General features: G+C 63.0%; 1 protein-coding gene across 1 annotated transcript; it reads right to left on the bottom strand.

Annotated features, from left to right (window-relative positions):
* Nucleotides 1-381: 381 nt before the first annotated feature.
* Nucleotides 382-11,285, bottom strand: SCD (stearoyl-CoA desaturase). Its single transcript, XM_075934595.2, has 6 exons — nt 11,127-11,285; nt 7,647-7,920; nt 5,382-5,512; nt 4,845-5,050; nt 3,463-3,695; nt 382-2,715 (listed from the first exon to the last, which is right to left on the bottom strand). Exons 1-6 carry the CDS (start codon nt 11,151-11,153, stop codon nt 2,516-2,518), a joined length of 1,071 nt encoding a protein of 356 aa, XP_075790710.2. The 5' UTR covers nt 11,154-11,285; the 3' UTR covers nt 382-2,515.
* Between the last annotated feature and the right edge of the window lie 5,943 nt (nt 11,286-17,228).

The raw sequence follows: 17,228 nt of genomic DNA, 5'->3' as shown, positions 1-17,228 counted from the left end.
CCCTGCCCAGCTGCAGAGGGGAGGGGGGGCAGGAGGGCTCTCCCGTGCTGCTCTGTCACTGCAGGAAAATTCCTCTCCTCCCCTGCAGCACGCGGTTCCTGAACTCCTGCGCCACACGCGGCTGAGCCGCTGGTGTCACGTGTGCTGCTGCCTGCAGATCTGTCAGCAGCTGCGGCGTTGGGGAGAGGCCCTGGGTGGAATTTAAACCAAAGCAGGCTCAGGAAGGAGGGACGGGGGTGTGACCGCCCTGCACGTGGCTGGGAGCGAGCGCCCTCAAACCAGTTGGGGTGCACGGCCGGTTCCCTTCCTCCACCCACGCGAGGGGGAAATATTTGCAGGACCAGCAGCCTCCTGCCAGTCCCGCCCTTCGCTGACAGGCAGTCGAGTTGTAAAGGAAACTTTTATTACGAACAGATACCGGTTCAGGTCAGCACAATCCGCCGCCTGAGTCAGATTAGTAGAAATTATTTCAAAACATTTTCAGTAGACAAAACATGGAGAGCCTCCAATGCGGGGACACTGCATCCCACACATACATTTCAATAGCAACACAGCTTAGACAATGCACAGACTCAGCCGTCCAACCCTTTGCTACTTAGCCAACACCCACAAGTCCCGTCCCCAGGATACCAGAGGGGCTGATAATCCTGTTTACAAGCCCGTCATTTGCTACCACCACCACCCCTCACGTGCACACCAGGCCTTCCACAGCCGGATCTCACAAGGCTTCACAAGTATTAGTTTCAGAGAGGGAAGCAGAGGTTAAGTGACTGGACTTAGACCTCACACTGAGTCAGTGGCAAAGCTTTGGAAGCCTGCTGCTCCAGCCACAGGCATGCAGGTGCTTTGTCTACGCCCACCTCTCGCCCTGCCGCACTTTAGCTACACCCAGAGAACGCACCTAGGAGGCCAACATGCCACAGAAGGAAAATGCAAAGCAAACAAGGGCCTGTTGACAGTGATGCAACAATTCCTCCATCCAGCAAATTAACTCAGTCCATTCAGAAGCACCCACATCGCCACGATGGCAATTAAATAATTAATAATTAAGTTTCCATAATACATCAGAGAAAGAAAAATAACACCCTGCAACTAGCTGTCATACTCCTATGTATAGTGAAGGGCGTAAGGCACCAGAGATGCACGCCAAGCTCCCGCCCAACAGCAGTCCTGTTTGGTTACTTCCGCTCCGCTTGCTGGGGCTGCTCCGCGGCAGCGCCCAGGACTCCCTGCTTTCCTCCCGGGGCTGCTGCCTGTTGGGTCACGCAGCTGATCGGCAGGTTACATCACGCAGCTTGCCAGATCATGCGCGTGGGAAGAACTGCGGGCCGTTGCCTGGGCGGCCGCCAGCGCAGCCGGCTTGGCAGAAGCCTCTGGGCAGTTCTGTCCCGAGCAGCGAGACCAGGCCCCATCCCTGCCCAGTGCTGGGCAGCGGGCACCTGGGGCCGGCCGGGACGGGCCTGTCTGCAGGGGCTAATTACACACCGGCCAGCAGCCGGCCTGCTCTCACCCCGCAGGGCTGGGGGCGTTATGGGCCCCAGCAGCGGCACACGCGAGATGCTTTAGCCCCCCAGCATCTGATTTACTTTGGGGGGTGACTGAGCCCCTGCCCATGGCTCCACCCCCAGCCTGGAGCTGCCCAGCAGAGGTGGCTCCCCCCAGGTATGGGGGAGAGGAGGGAAGAGATCCCACAGCATCTGGGCTGGGCCCCTCGAACTTTCTCCGGCTTTCCCCTCTCCACGGCCCTTGGTTTGGTGTCAGATTCTAGCAGGTAGGTGGGAACTGGCTGCAGGGAGCCCGTCTGCATCGACACCAGGCTCCCGGGGCTCCGTGCCGCCGCCTTCCCACGCCTGCCCCCCGGCTTCCTGGGAAATGCCAGCCAGGGCTCCACGCCTCCGGGCCCCAGCCAGTGTCATGGAGTACGCCCCTCATCTCCCAGGATGGCCTGGCCTCCCGCTGCCCAGCCCGAGTCGCTCCCAGCAGCGCCAGCAAGGCAAGAAGGCAGCTGGCGAGCGCCCTGTCGCCATGTTCTGCAGCTGGCGGGTCGCTGGTCCCAGCCCTGCAGCACCTGCCTGTGCCTACAGCGGGCCCACGGACAGCCTGGCCCCCCGTTGCTAGCGAGGACGGGGACATGGCTGCTGTCCCTGGCAGAGGCCTGTGCTGCTTGGGCCCCACTCAGGGTCAGCAGCCCGGGGCGGGGGGGCATGGAGAGTTTCTAGAGACACCCTGACTTTGGCCGGCTGGTACTGGCTCCCCTCTCCCCCAGCCCGGCTGTCGCCAGCTCCCTGCCCAGAGGCAGAGCCGGGGAGCGAACGAAGCCTGGAGGGAAAGCCGGAGGCGGAACGAGCGGCGGGGGGAGGGGCAGCTACGGGCCGGACGTGCATCGTTTCAGACGCCGTGCGGGAGGCGGTTAAAATCCATCGGCGCCTGAGACAGCTCAGTTGTTAGTAACTAGAACAGAAACCCTGCGCCCAGCTTGCGGGGGGAGGGGAGGGCGGGGGCGGGGTACGGGCCCTCAGCCAGTCTTGTGGCTCCCGTCGCCGGTACGAATCTTCCGAGCCAGGACGACCTCCCTGGAGACCTTCTTGCGGTCGCTGGCCAGCCCCAGCAGGCACATGAGGTCGATGAAGGCCGTGGTGAAGTTGTAGTGCCAGCCGAACTCGCTGGTGGCGTAGTCGTAGGGGAAGGTGTGGTGGTAGTTGTGGAACCCTTCCCCTGCAAGGCAGGAGCAGAGAGAAGACGCTGAAGGCAGGGGGGCAGCGCTCCCCCGTGTGCGCCCCAAGCATGTCTGTGCTGCTCCCCCCTTCCAGCACTCAGCGTGCTAGTCACACTGGCTCTCGCCCCCGGGGAACGTCACCCCCCACCCCGTTTCCTCGGCCCCACGCCAGAGAGGACCAGGCTGGCGCTCTGGGTAGCGCAGGCCAGGCAGACGGGAGGGGAGCGCGCCGCATGGGCCAGACCAGGGCTCGGCCGGCAGTTTCCCTGATGCTCTGGAGGGGAGAAAACTTAAGCCGTTTCCAGCCTGGCCCTCCCCTTAAAGCTCTTACAACGGGACCCTCAGAGGCGGGAGGCCTGTGGCGGAATCCGACTCCTCCAGCTCCCACGGAGAAGCCATCGGGACCCGGGCAAGATCGGAAGAGTCCTGCCCCGCCGAGGGCTCATCCCCCTCCTTCCAGCCCCAGAGCCGGAGGAGCTGAGCTCCAGCCTCTCGCCCGTGAGTCCGGGGCCCGCGGCCCAGCCGCTGAGAGCGAGCAGGGCGCCGAGGACCACAGAGCTATGGCACACAAGCTCGGAGGCTGGCAGCGTGCGTAGTGTCCCTACAGCCGCCTGCGGACAGGGATGTGCCATCCTCCCTGCTCTCCCCGGCTCCTCCCCAGACGCAGCCGCATTGCAGTGACCTCAGCCTGCCTCACGCCCAGTCCATCAGCGGGCAGGCTGGGATTAGCAGCACCGCCAACCTACCTAAGGCCCCCAGCGTGACCAAGCGGTTCTCCCGGGGGTTGATGGTCCGGTCGTAGGGCCGGTTGCCGAACATGTGCGCGGCGCTGTTCACCAGCCAGGAGGCGTTCAGCACCAGCACGTAGCGCAGGATGGCGGGGAGGAAGAAGCTGTTGCACAGAGACTCCTCCCAGCAGCACCAGGGCACCAGGGTGGGCAGCAGGAAGCACATAACCACCACGGAAGGCTTGTAAAACCTGCCAGGAAAGAGCGGATGGGGGAGCGTTAGTGGCAGGCACATCCCATGGGGTGCATGGAGGGGAAGGGCAGGTCAGGTCCTCTACCAGGGCGGTGTTTCCAGGGAGAGGTGCTCTGGGATGCTTTGCCCCTAGACGGTTAGGGAAAATGGTTTTGGATATGAATATGCATAACTTGAATAGGCTTTATGCAAAGCGGGGCAGGTAAGCCCATTCAAGAGCCTGTGATCCCCTGTATGTGTATATTCCACTTGTATCATTCTTGCCTAGGAAGTTAGAAATATGGAGTAGAAACTGCTTATTCATTTAGAATTTCTCATGAAAGCCATTAGCAGTACTTAGGGAACTTAATGACCCAGAGCTCAAGACAGCAATCTGTGAATGGTTTGGTCTGCCCTGTGAGCCCAAGCTGTGGTTGGTCCTAGGAAGACATGTGGCCAGGCCACCTGGTCCTGGAATCCATCTTGAATTGGGTATTTTTCCAGAGGGATGGGAAGGATTGAACAAAGGATTCTTGCTTTGGGGAAACTATTAAAGGGATGGGAAGCAAAGAATTATCTTCAGCTGGCTTTTGAAACTGCCACCTTTGCCTGAAGGGGCCACCCCTACAGCTCCCATTGGCTGGGGTCTGCAGGTGAGGGCAGTGCATGAAGCCTCCTGCCCCCTATACCCACCCCAGGAACATGTTGGCTGCTTTTGAATCTGGGACCTGCCAGAGGTAAGTGCCCCAAACCCCCTGCTGCAGCCCTAACTCCCTCCTAGACCTCTGCCCCACCCGAGCCCCTTCCCACACCCAAACCCTGCACCCCTACCCCAATACCCTCATCCCAAGCCCCACCCCAGAGCCTGTACCCCCAACCGGAGCCTTCACCCCTCCTACATCCCAACCCTTTGCCCTAGTCTGGCATCCCTTCCTGCACCCTGAACCCCTCCTTTTGGGCCCTACAGCATTGCCAGACAGACAGGCAGGCTGCCGTTCATGGCAACGGCATCCGGTCGGGAAACTGGCAAGCCTAGAAGCCACGGGGAAGTCCGGAGCTGGCATGCAGCTGTGCACACCCACAACTGATTTCTGGGGGTCAGTGGCCCCTGACAGGCAAGAGATTCCCCCTCCCCCCCCCGCCCCTTCGCCAGCCATGCCCAGCTCACCTCCTCTGGAACATCACCACTTTGTCGGCCTTCAGGTCGGCCAGCTCCAGCTTGCTGCCCTTCTCCAGGACGTCGGGGTGCTTGCGCACCAGCAGCCAGCCGATGTGGGAGAAGAAAAAGCCCCGCGTGGCGTTGTGGGGGTCGGCGTTGGTCTCGGAGAACTTGTGGTGGACGCGGTGATCCCGGGCCCACTCGTAGATGTCGTTCTGCAAGGAACATGGCGGGATGGGCAGCAGCCCCGCAAGCTCTGGCGCCAGGGCCATACAGACCAGGTGGCCGAGGAAGCCAAGGGACACCCCAGCGTGCCCGAATCCCAGTGGCTGGAAGGCCCCGTGTTGATGGGAGTTTTGTTTTGGCCATTCCAGGGCTACTCGGTCTCCCCCCGCCGCGTGACAGGGGCAGTGCTCTGCTCAGGCAGCACAGGGGGTGCAGCAGTCAGAGGCGAGTGGCGGGAATGGGACTCGAACCCGCTTTCCACGGTACGAGTGGGCAACGTCGGGACCCGCAGGCCAGGCCAGCCAGCGAGGAGGTGCCTACCTGGAAAGCCATGGAGTTGGCGAAGGCCAGAAAGACCCGCAGGGGCAGGCTGGCTTTGTAGGACCGATGGCTCCAGAGACGATGGGCGCCCGCGGTGACCCCCAGGGCGCTCAGCAAGAAACACAGGAACCCTGCGGGCAAGAGGAGGGGCGCGGTTAGAGTCCATGGCTCCGCCACGCTCTGCGCTAGACCCACAGCAAAGGGCCACGGTGACGAGCCAGACAGCTTTCCCGGGGCACCCTCGCTCGTCTGGCGCCGCCAGGGCACGGTCCCCTCTTCCCAGGACTCCTTGTGCCACTGCCGGCGTTTGCACGCTTCCTGGCGGCTAGCTAGCCTGCCGTAACTGCGTGGCCCCTGGGGGTGGAGCCCTTAATGCTCCTCTCTGGGCATGCCTCTCCGCTCCCACCCAAGGTGAGTGCAGCTGGTTTGAGCGCAGGGAGGCGTCACCGCAGTGCAGGCAGGATCCCCCGGCACCGCGTCTGCCCTAGTGCGGGAAGCAGGGCGCTGTCAGACTCCCTGAACAACCCTCTGCAGCCCCTCGGGGCTGTAAGTCGGGCACCCCCAGGCTGACCCACCCAGCACAAGGAGGGCACATACACAGAGTGGCCTCCTGGTGCAGGGCAGTGGGGGGGCTTCCACCCCACTGTTGCATACCCCTTCTCCTGTAGAGGGCTGAACCAGGCCCTAAAGCCGGGTTGGGCCTGGGCAGTAACGGGCGGGGAGGTGCTCAGCAGCAGCAGCGCTGACAGGCACGGGAAGCCCCAGATGCCTGAGCAGCAATACGGGGCGTGCTGGGGGCTCCGGGCCAGGGACCGTGTGGTCGAAGCCGGCAGGGCCAGAGAGCGCGTCAGGCCAAGAGAACTTCCTGTGGAGAGGTGGCAGGCTGGGCCCACGGGGTACAACCAAGTCTCTAGGACGGAGGGTGGGGCTGCAGCAGACAGAGGAGCGGTGTAGGACGGTCGAGCCAGGAGCAATCCCGTCCAGAATGCACCAGGCCCACGGTCTCTGCCCGGAGCAGCAGAGCATCGACTAGCGCACACCCGGAAGAAGGGCTGTCCTACCCCTGCCCTGCCCCACAGATGTGCGCAGCAACTGGAAAGAGAAGAGGGCAGGCCGGCTCACAGGAGAAGCCCCCGCCTGTCAGTCTGCCCGTAGCTCCCACACAGAGCCCAGCAGCCCCTTTCCCAGGGAAAGCCCCCCAAGCAGCCCCCTTTCCACCCCACCGGCTCGGGGGGTGAAGCCGGAGGCCCCGCCCTGGAGCTGGCGTGTCAGGGTTCCCTGAGCTGCGGGCGAGGATGGCGCCGAACACACGTGCCGCAGCGGGGCCAGGAGCCAAGCGGCCTGTGTGCAGAGCAGTGCCAAGGCCTTGGCTGCCCCCCCAAGGACACACTGATGCTACAGACTCCCCTGCAAGGCCGGCCCGGGGACAGCGTGTGCGGCTCCCTGCTCAGCGGCGAAGCGGCCTTGGAGCGGCTCGGTTTCCCAACCGGGTTCCTGTGCGCCTGGCGTCACACGGGGCCTTAGCCACCCGCCTTGGGCAGGCTGGGAGCCCCGCCAGCCGCGGCTTGCTACCATCACCCCAGCCCTGGGGAACCAGAGGGGTGACAACAACCCCCCCACCCCCCGCCCCGCCTCTGGAAAGCGCTCTCTTCCCAGCGCCAGCTGCGTCCCCAGGCCCAGGCAGCCTGAAGGGAGCCTTGGCGAGACCAGCCCCAGCCTGGCAGGAGAGCAGGAGGTGCCAGGCAGATCTCACAGGGACTGGTCAGGCAGATGACACCAGGTCGCACCAGGCTCCGCTCGCTGGCCCGGCAGCGTAATGAACGAGACCCCCCGACACACACGCTGCTGGTTTAAATGCTCCCTTTCTGCAGCAGCCAGAGCCTGGGGGCGGAGAAGCAGCCGGGCCTTCAGGGGCTTTGCTCCACGCTCCACCCCCTGCCCTACCGACGGGCCTGGGGTCCCAGAAGCGGCAGGGAAGGCGGCATGGGCGCTGGATCCCACAGCTCTGGAGAGCCAGTGGGGTCCCCCCGGGGCATGTGGGTCTCCCAGCAGCCACAGGCTTCAGCGGGGAGTCTCTGCCCCGTCGCTCGGCCGTGGCAGCACGCCTGGTGCTGGCTGGGAGGGAACCAGCCCGACGGGCCCCCAGGCACCTCGCGTAATGTCAGCGCAGGTCTCGCTTTGCAGCAGGGGGCCTGGGGAAGCACAGCAAGGACTGGCCCCTCTTGTGCCCTGGGGGCTGGCCGGGAGAGGGCGCCCCCTGCTTACCCCATGCCATGGTGAGCGGTTTGGCGGCAGGCGCCAGCCACAGGCCGTACAAGGCCCCTGCGTGCAGCAGGCTCATGAGGACGATGTTCCTCCAGACGTAGCGCCGGGCGGGCTTGGGGCCCTCCTTCTCATGGTAGCTGGTGTCGAAGATGTCGTCCGTCATACCCCGCTCTGCTCCCAGGTCCTCCTGGCTGGCCGGGGCCCGCTCCAGGCCTGCGCCCCCATTGCTTGTGGCCCTGGCAGCGCTGCTGGAGGCAGGGAAGTGCTGGGAGAGCTGGTGTCGGGAGGGGAGAGTGCAAACAGAGGACCTGTTACAATCCGCTCCCTGCCACCATCACACCCACCCCTGGGGCAGAGGGGCAGCAGGCCCAGGGCTGGGTGTGGCCCCTGGATGCTGCCTGGCACACCCCGAGCGGGGCAGAGAAGGGGGTTAAGACAGCCTGGGGGCGGTAGCGGGACCTGCTCGGGGGTCTCTGGCCGGGCCCCAGCCAAGGGCGCATTCTCTCCCAGGTGCACCCTGCCCAGGGGGCCGTGTGAGGGTGCAGATGCCCACTCCAGTGTCTTCAGCCTCTCTGGCACCCTGCATAGGGGGCGTCTCGTTCCCGGAGCTTGGGGGCCTGGAGAGCAGGTGCCGAGGGCAGTGAGACTCAGACCCGCCCTAGCAGAGACGCCCTTGAGGCTGGCGCGGGGGCAGGGAATCACTCGCATTTGGCTGTCAGTGGCATTTTACATCCTCGCTTCCCTTCTCGGCCCCGTGGGGAGCGCCATGGCGGGCGACCCGCCGCGTGCTTTGGGATCCCTGGGGGAGGAGCGCGGAGAGCAAGCGCCGAGTGCTTGGCATTCACCACTCATAGCACTACAACCCACGTTCAGAGGGGAAATGGAGCCAGAGAGGCAAAGCGACATGCCTGAGGGCGCTCGGTGAGTCAGTGGCACAGCTAAACACAGACCCGAGGAGTCCTGGCGCAGCCCTGACGCAAGGTTCATGCCTCACACGCCCTGGCCGAGCGGGCCCCCCGTGTGCACACTGAACGGGTCGTGCACCCGTGACCGGGCGAGGCAGGGGGCGGAGTAACTGAGCCTCCTCTCAGGCAGCCGCGGTCGCTTTGTGTCTGCGCATCGGGGCCCCTCAGGCCTCACTGGACAGGCGGCCCTGGGGGCAGGGCACACGGACGTTCCTCCTGGCGGGAGGGCACCACCGCGCCCCGTCCTTGGGGGAGGCCATAGGTGCTTTCCATGCTGGGTGCCCACCGAGGGCGGGGGCAGAGGGCCAGCGCCCCTCCCACCAGGACGGCAGCAGAGAAGTCCCCCGGAGGGTCTCTTGCGGCCAAGGGGGAGCTGGGTTTGCCCCGGGCTGCCAGCAGCTTCGAACTGGGAGGCTGTCGCCCTCTTTGCCCCCCGCTGTGAGGCCAGAGGGCTCGGAACAGCCCGGAGACCCCAAGCAACGGCTCTCAGGCAGCCCAGGTGTCTGCCCGGCTCAGGATGCACGTCCTTGCGGAGCGACCGTTCGCAGGAGGCTCAGGGCAACGCGCCGGCCTGGTTACGCTGGCACCAGCGAGACGCCCTGCAGGGACACGCTTGTCCCAGACTGTCCCCACGAGGGCTCACGGCCCTGGATCTAAGGAGCCACTCAGTGGAGATCGGCGGGGGAGGGGAGTTATTTCGCAAGGGCTGCTCTGTCCGGGCTGGCTGCTGCCCAGCGAGGATGGGACTAGACGAGGGCTGCATTGGGGTGGGGGGCAGCGCGATCAGTTCCCGAGCGCCCCTGTTCAGGCTGCAGCTCCCCGGGGCAGGACAGATGCTTCTCCCCACACCGGGAGGTTCCAGAGCAGGAGGCAGGGCCAGAGCCCAGCCGGGCGATGCCAGCGCCCCACGCAGCCCAGAAGGCAGGCGATGGGCCCGTCCCAGCTGGTCCCTACAGGGGCTAACAAAGAAAGCAAGGCGGCAGCCCGGGCTGCAGAGAGGGTCCCTCCCGCCCCAGCCAGGCCCTTCTGAGCAGGGCGCCTCTGCCCCTTGGCAGCAGGGCCACAGCGCAGTCCAGTCCCCAGGAGAGCGGGGGGAGGGGGGCCCTGTGCAGCCTCTCCTGCACCGGTGTCCATGGCACCTGGGAGGGAACAGGAGCAGCTTTTCAGGGGGAGTGTCAATAAAACCGCATCCGTCACTGGCAGGAGGTCCCCCCGCAGAGGGGCTGTGCTCAGCCCCCCCCTTCCCTCGGGAGCGCTGCCTGTGGGGCTGGAGGCTTTGTTCAGCCCCCCCCCTCCGGAGCGCTGCCCCGTGGGGCTGGAGGCTTTGTTCAGCCCCCCCCTTCCCTCCGGAGCACTGCCCGTGGGGCAGGAGGCTGTGCTCAGCACCCCCCCTTCCCTCGGGAGCGCTGCCTGTGGGGCTGGAGGCTGTGCTCAGCCCGCCCCCCCTCCGGAGCGCTGCCTGTGGGGCAGGAGGCTGTGCTCAGCACCCCCCCTTCCCTCGGGAGTGCTGCCCCTGGGGCTGGAGGCTTTGTTCAGCCCCCCCCCCTCCGGAGCGCTGCCCCTGGGGCTGGAGGCTTTGTTCAGCCCCCCCCCCTCCGGAGCGCTGCCCCTGGGGCTGGAGGCTTTGTTCAGCCCCCCCCCCCCTCCGGAGCGCTGCCCGTGGGGCTGGAGGCTTTGTTCAGCCCCCCCCCCCCCCCCTCCGGAGCGCTGCCCCTGGGGCTGGAGGCTTTGTTCAGCCCCCCCCGCCTCCGGAGCGCTGCCCGTGGGGCTGGAGGCTGTGCTCAGCCCCCCCCCTCCCTCCGGAGCGCTGCCCGTGGGGCTGGAGGCTTTGCTCAGCCCCCCCCCCGGAGCGCTGCCCGTGGGGCTGGAGGCTTTGCTCAGCCCCCCCCGGAGCGCTGCCCGTGGGGCTGGAGGCTTTGCTCAGCCCCCCCCCGGAGCGCTGCCCGTGGGGCTGGAGGCTTTGTTCGCCCCCCCCCGGAGCGCTGCCCGTGGGGCTGGAGGCTTTGCTCAGCCCCCCCCGGAGCGCTGCCCGTGGGGCTGGAGGCTTTGTTCGCCCCCCCCGGAGCGCTGCCCGTGGGGCTGGAGGCTTTGCTCAGCCCCCCCCGGAGCGCTGCCCGTGGGGCTGGAGGCTTTGCTCAGCCCCCCCCGGAGCGCTGCCCGTGGGGCTGGAGGCTTTGCTCAGCCCCCCCCGGAGCGCTGCCCGTGGGGCTGGAGGCTTTGCTCAGCCCCCCCCGGAGCGCTGCCCGTGGGGCTGGAGGCTTTGCTCAGCCCCCCCCGGAGCGCTGCCCGTGGGGCTGGAGGCTTTGTTCGCCCCCCCCCCGGAGCGCTGCCCGTGGGGCTGGAGGCTTTGCTCAGCCCCCCCCCCCCCCCGGAGCGCTGCCCGTGGGGCTGGAGGCTTTGCTCAGCCCCCCCCGGAGCGCTGCCCGTGGGGCTGGAGGCTTTGTTCCCCCCCCCCCGGAGCGCTGCCCGTGGGGCTGGAGGTCTACTCTTTGTCGTCCCGGCCCGCAGCCCCTACCTGCTCCGGGAGCCCGCGGGCGGGCATCGGGGCGCGGTGCTGCAGCGGGAGATGCTGAGGCCGGGGCGCGCGGAGCCAGGCTAATGATGCCTTTAGACTCGCCGAGGGCACCCGATTGGCTGGCGGGAATTTGGTGCCACCTCGAGCTGCCTCGCCATTGGCTGCCCGCAATCTGCTGTTCGGCCCGCGCAGGACGGGGCTTGCGCTGCGCCGCGCTGCCCGACAGTTACCTCGCGTGGAAAGTGGGTCAGGAGGTCTGGCCGCGCCGGGTCCTAGCGCCGATCCCCGCAGCCGGCGCCTCCCTGGGGGTCACCAGGAAACAGCTGGCGGGCAGTTGGGGGGGGCTCTCGGCTAGGCCTTCCAGGAGCCGGGCCTCTCCCTCCTGCTCATTGCAATGAGCAGCCCCCGGCCTCCCTCCGCCCTTGGGGGGCCCGCTGCCGCCCCCTGGGTGGGCTCCTCTCTGCTGCCCCCTGCCCGCTCCCAGCCTGCGCCCACATGGGCGACGGGCCCGGGGCAAGGTCCTCACGCGGGCCTGGCTGGGTCTCCGAAGCCCCATTGCCCAAAGAGCCCAGCTGCTGCTTCCCGAACCCCCATCCTGTCCCACTGGCTTTAGAGCCCAGAGTCCCGTCTGGGATTTTAGAGTCCTAGCCCTGGAAGGGACCGGAGAGCTCAGGGAGTCCACTCCCCTGCCCTGGGGGCCAGGCACCCAGCCCATCCCTGACAGTCCAATCTGCTCTTCAGTATCTCCAGAGATGGGGATTCCACAACCCCCCAGGGGATTTATTCCAGGGCTTCACCCCCTGCCCGGGAGCGTTTACCTCCCTGCTGTAGTTTCAGCCCATTGCTTCTTGTCCTCCCCTCACAGGCCAAGGAGAACAATTTGTCTCCTTCCCCCTTGTCACACTGTGATGTAGCGGGGTACGGTCCACTCCCTGGGCACTGTGGCTGACCCCTACTGGCCTCTGTCTGTGAGCACGGCCCAGCGGGGGGTCGGCCTGCAGGCCCTCATGTCACCCCTGAGAGGGATGGAGTTGGAACAAAGGAAGGGGGTGGTTTGGGGAAGAGTCAGTTTTGGCTGGGAAAACATGGAGAGAAGAGACTGAGCTGAGTGCTGGGGGTCCGGGGGCCTGTGGACCCCTCCCCAAGAGGTCTGGGGCTGCCTGGCCTCTCACTTCGAGACCCACATAGAACCCGGGCTGGGCAGTACCTCACAGAAGCAATAAACCCCCCTGTTCGACTGGCTGGCGGAATCTCATCTTGCTGCAGACTGGGCACAGGGTCGGGGGGGTCCCGACGTGCCGCCACAGACACCCTTTTAGACACTTGAAAGCTGCTCTCATGTCCCCTCTCAGTCTGCTCCTTTCTAAATTAACAAGCCCAGTTCTTTCAGCCTTGCCTCCTAGCTCATGTTCTCTAGGCCTTTCATCATTCCTGTTGCTCGTCTCTGGACCCTCTCCAATTTCTCCACATCGGTCTTGAAATGTGGGGCCCAGAACTGGACACAATACCCCAACTGAGGCCTAACCAGCGCAGAGCAGAGCAGAAGAACAACTCCTCGTGTCTTGCTCACAACATTCCTGTCCATGCAGCCCAGAAGCAGGTTTGCTTTTTTGCAAGTGTCACACTGTTGACTCATGTTTAGCTTGTGGTTCACTCTGACCCCGAGATCCCTTTCTGCAGGACTCCTGCCTAGACAGGCGCTTCCCGTTCTGTGTGTGTGACACTGATTGTTCCTTCCTGAGTGGAGCACTTTGCATGGGTCCTCGTGAAACTTCATCCTATTGACCTCAGCCCATTTCTCTAGTTCAGGGCTACTCCGCTTTGGAAGCCCCGGGGCCACAATGATACTCACAGCACATGCCAAGGGCCGCAACTTATGTGTGGTTGCATAGACATGCAAATATATATGCAAATATATGCAAATAGCTTCTTTCACACTGACGGGCATGAATACAAAGATGAAGGCAAGACGACACAACACGCAGGCCCCTTTGAAGTCCGTTCTGCTATTATTAATAAAATGCAACATTTCCCCCATTTCCACCCCAGGTCAGCACTTGGAATGAGCAATGCCAGTCCAGGAATGTAACTACTAAAACGCATCTCAACCGACAGCCGTTCTAGTGACTCCTTTTTTGTTTTGGCTCCCACCCACGGGCCGCAAACAAACGGGCCGCGGGCCACATGCGGTCTGTGGGCCATGTTGTTGAGTAGCCCTGCTCTAGTTTGTCCAGATCAATTTGAATTCTGCCCCATCCTGCAAAGGACTTGCCACCTCTCCCGTTGGGATCATCTGCAGACTTTAGAAGTGTCCTCTCTATGCCGATATCTAATTTGTTGATGAAAATATTGACCAGAACTGGTCCCAAAACTGATCCCTGGGGGCCCCGCTCATTCTGCCCTTGCAGCATGACTGCCCCATTGCTAACTACGCTCTGGGACTACCGGAGTTTTCTGACCAGTTTTGCCCCCATTTTATAGCAGCTCCATCTAGGTTGCACGTTCCTGGTTTGTTCATGGGAAGGTCACGTGACCAAGATCTACCCCGAGTAGTCCTGTGGCACCGTAAAGACTAACAAAAAGATCAGTGGCTAATGTGCAATAGGGCCACGTGTTTTTACGGTCCCAGACTATCCCGGCCGCCCCTTGGAGACTTTGGAATTATACCATGGCTACCGCTACCTCCCTGTCCGCAAGGGTTGTTACCTTGTCAAGAAACCTACCAGGTTGGTTTGGCACAATTTGTTCTTGGCAATCAGTGCTGTTACTTATCACCTCATTATCTTCTACATGTCTGTAAATGGATTGCTTCATTATTTGCTCCATTATCTTTCCAGGTACAGAAGTGAAGCTGACTGGTCTGATTTAATTTCCCTTTTTAGAGACTGACCTTATATTTGCCCTTTTCCAGCCCCCTGGAATCTCTCCTGACTTCCATGACTTCGAAGATACTCGCTAATGGCTCAGACAGTGCCTCAGTCAGCTCCTGATGGCACCAATTGGCAGACCCGGGCTGACAAGCAAAAAAACAAAAGCGGAGAAAATTTGTTGAGCCAAAAAAAAAAGGGGGGTCGGGGAGAGTAACCAGGGAAATCTGAGGGGAGGATTCGGGAGGTCGGGCCGAGATGTGGTTGTGACCCACTCCTAAGACCGGCTCTGGCGGCAGCCCCGTGACGATGGTGGCCCCAGGCGACCGCCCGGCTCGCCTACCCCTAAGACCAGCTCTGTTTGAGGACACTGAATGTATCTAAGATACTTGTTCTTTGCCTGTGTTAGCCTGGGATCCTACCTCATTTTCATTGGCATGCCCGATGTTAGACACCCACTCACCTCAAACCTTTCAGTGAGAACCCAAACCCAGACGTCATTAAGCACCTCTGCCATTTCCACATCCCCCGCCCCCGCCTCCAAGTGAGTGGCAGCCCTACGCTGTCCTGGGTCTGCTCTTCCTCCCAATGCAGTTGGAGAATGTTTTCTTTTACTCCTGATGTCCCTAGCTAGTTTGATCTCGTTTCGTGCCTTGGCCTTTCTAATTTTGTCCCTGCATTCTTGAGTTATTTGTTCCTATTCATCCCTGGTACTTTGGCCTAGTTTCCACTTTTGATAGGACTCTTATTTTTGTTCAGATCGTTGAAGATGATCTAAAAGCCAGGGAGGTCTCTTGCCAAACGTCCTCTCATTCCTGTGCAGTGGGATAATTTGCTCTTGTGCCCAGAATAACGGCCAATGAAAAACAGCCAATGTCTTGAGTTGTTTTCCCCTTAGACTTGCTTCTCCTGGGGGCTCATCTACCCGCTCCCTGAGGCCTGCCTTTCCGAACACCGCTGTCTCTGCTCTGCTGTTCGCCCTCCTGCCGTTCCTTAGCCTCATGAGCTCCTACCGCTCTCACCCGGCTGCCTTCCACGGCCAGTTCTCAGCCCGTTCCTCCTGCTCGTTCGAATCCAGCCTTGGCCAGTCCTCCCCTCCCCCCCCCCCCCCCCCGGATCCGTCTCCACCTCCGAAACAAGAAATCGCCTCCGGTGCCATCCAGGGAGGTGCTGGACAATCCGGGCCCTGCTGGGTTAGTTTCCCAACAGATGTCTGGCTAGTTGTCGTCTCCCCTCACTACCGGTCCTGCACTTCGGATAGTTTGGTGAGTTGTTTGAAAATGCCTCATCCACCTCGTCTGCCTGGGCAGGCGGCCTGTAGCCACGTTCCTCCCCCAGGCTCAGTGTGGTCCAAGCCGGCCTGGGAACTGAAACCCAGAGTGGACCTGATCCCAGGCGAGGGGAATGGCATGGCACCTGTCAGCAGCAGCTCACGGGCACTTTACACAGGCGGTCAGAGGCGTGCGCTCTGTTTAACACCTGGGGAAACAGAAGTACAGGAGACAAAGTGACTTGCCCAATGCCACCCAGTAGGCCAGTGGCAGAGCTGGGATTAGGAATCAGGTTTTCAGCGGTCCAGTCCAGTGCCCCCTGCTGCCCCAGCGACATGCCCCACTCTGCCCTGGAGGGACTCATCTAGGCTTGGTTGAAAAATGTTCATCAAAAAAGTTAATGAAACCAAACTCCCTGCGGGAATGTGTCCATTTGCACTGACATTTTTGGAGTCTTCAGTGACCTCCTCCCCTGGCAAAGATGGAAGTAGCTGAGGACTGAAACAATGTTGGTTGTCAAGGTTTGGTTTGGCTCCCCCCGCCCCATTTCCCATGTTGTCAGTGGAAATGGGAAAAGGCCAGGGGGAGAGACAGGAAGGGGAGTGGGAACTGAAAACAACCCCCCCCCCCCCAAAATCTCCATAGAAAATTTTCAACTTTTTTCATTTGTTTCTTCTGAAAATGCCCCTGGGTTTCAGCACAGCTCAGAGGTACTAAGCTAAGAGCCGCGCCGAACGCCACGGATTCGTTCCACCCAAGCGCCAGCCGGCGCAGCTCTCTCCCTTGCTGTGTTCTGTCACCCCCACGGCACATGACTGCCCTTTGGCTCATGGACCTGGTCACACACCAGCCGCTGGAGTTCGTCGACTAGCTGCTTTACAGGGCACAGTACCCAATGCATCCAGCCTGGTCCTGGTGCCTCTTTTCCCTGAGGCCCAGAGAGTTGAAGTGATTTGCCCCAGGCCACACACTGAGCCAGTGGCGGAACTGGCCTCAAACCCCAAAAGTTCCTGGCTTCCCTGTCTGCGGTTTCATGGCAATATTGACACTCAGTAACTGATCCGTTCTGCGAGCAGCACATCCCCATGCACACGCCAGGCACGTGCAGCGCTGGCTAAGCCCGGTCCGGCCAGCGCACCCCTTCCACCCTCACAAGCCAAGCCCCACAAAAGTCACAAGCTTCTTAAACACGCTGCCAGGCTGGGGGTGGCTTATGGCCTATCCGGGATGTGGAGGCTTCGGAGCAAACGGTTCCATTTCCCCGGTTTTCTCTGCAGCCACGAGGGCTCGAGACGGACTTTTCAATCAGAGCCGAGATGCTCTGGGACCGCGTGACTCCGGGAAAACACCAGCTCCGAGGAGATTGCCTGTCAAGTCACAGGAGTTTGGCTCCCGCCTCTGTCTCCCCACCTGAGTGCTCCCTCTGCAAGCCAGAGCGCCCTGGGTCCCACCGACCCCCTGGGCTCCCACCAGCCCCCCTCGCTCTGGCCGGAACTGTTACCAGGGCGTCCCCTGCAGATACCGCCCCTCGCGGAGGCGGCCCGAGCAGACGCTGCCTGTGAAGGGCTCCCCAGCGCTGGTGCCGTCTCCCCCAGCCTGGCCTGGGGTGCAGCCCACGGCCCCCATGGCAGGGAGACACGGGCTGGCTGAGGGGCGATGGATCGGGGGAGCCGCTCTGGCCAGGGGCCAGGCTCCCCCCGCCTGACAGCCCCACAGGTTATCAGAAAGGCCCTCGGCGCCTGCTCTCCCCTGGCTCATCCCAGGCCCCGCGGCTGCCTCCCCTCCCCCGCCGGCCTGGCGCCCAGCCCTGTGCTGGGAACAGAACAAGCACAGCCGCACAAGGGCGCATTGTGTCGCCGCGGTGCTGCTCTCGCCCGGGATGAGCTCAGCGCCCCGCCCGCGGCACAGCCCGGCTGCCTTCGCCTGGAGCCCGAGTCCCAGGGGAACAGGGCCCCTTTGTAGTG

This window comes from Pelodiscus sinensis, chromosome 8, assembly GCF_052426305.1.
Source record: "Pelodiscus sinensis isolate ZL-2025 chromosome 8, ASM5242630v1, whole genome shotgun sequence".
In the NCBI taxonomy this organism is placed as follows: Eukaryota; Metazoa; Chordata; order Testudines; family Trionychidae; genus Pelodiscus; species Pelodiscus sinensis.
This window is presented reverse-complemented; position numbering and strand designations above follow the sequence as displayed.

What these genes read in the sequence shown, in the direction of transcription:
- SCD (XM_075934595.2), bottom strand. Translation starts at nt 11,153, where the DNA reads ATGCCCGCCCGCGGGCTCCCGGAGCAG. An exon ending in CCAACTCCATGGCTTTCCAG is followed by an intron (nt 5,051 to 5,381) that starts GTAGGCACCTCC and finishes TGTTCCTTGCAG; the next exon opens with AACGACATCTACGAGTGGGC. An exon ending in GTGGTGATGTTCCAGAGGAG is followed by an intron (nt 3,696 to 4,844) that starts GTGAGCTGGGCA and finishes CTTTCCTGGCAG; the next exon opens with GTTTTACAAGCCTTCCGTGG.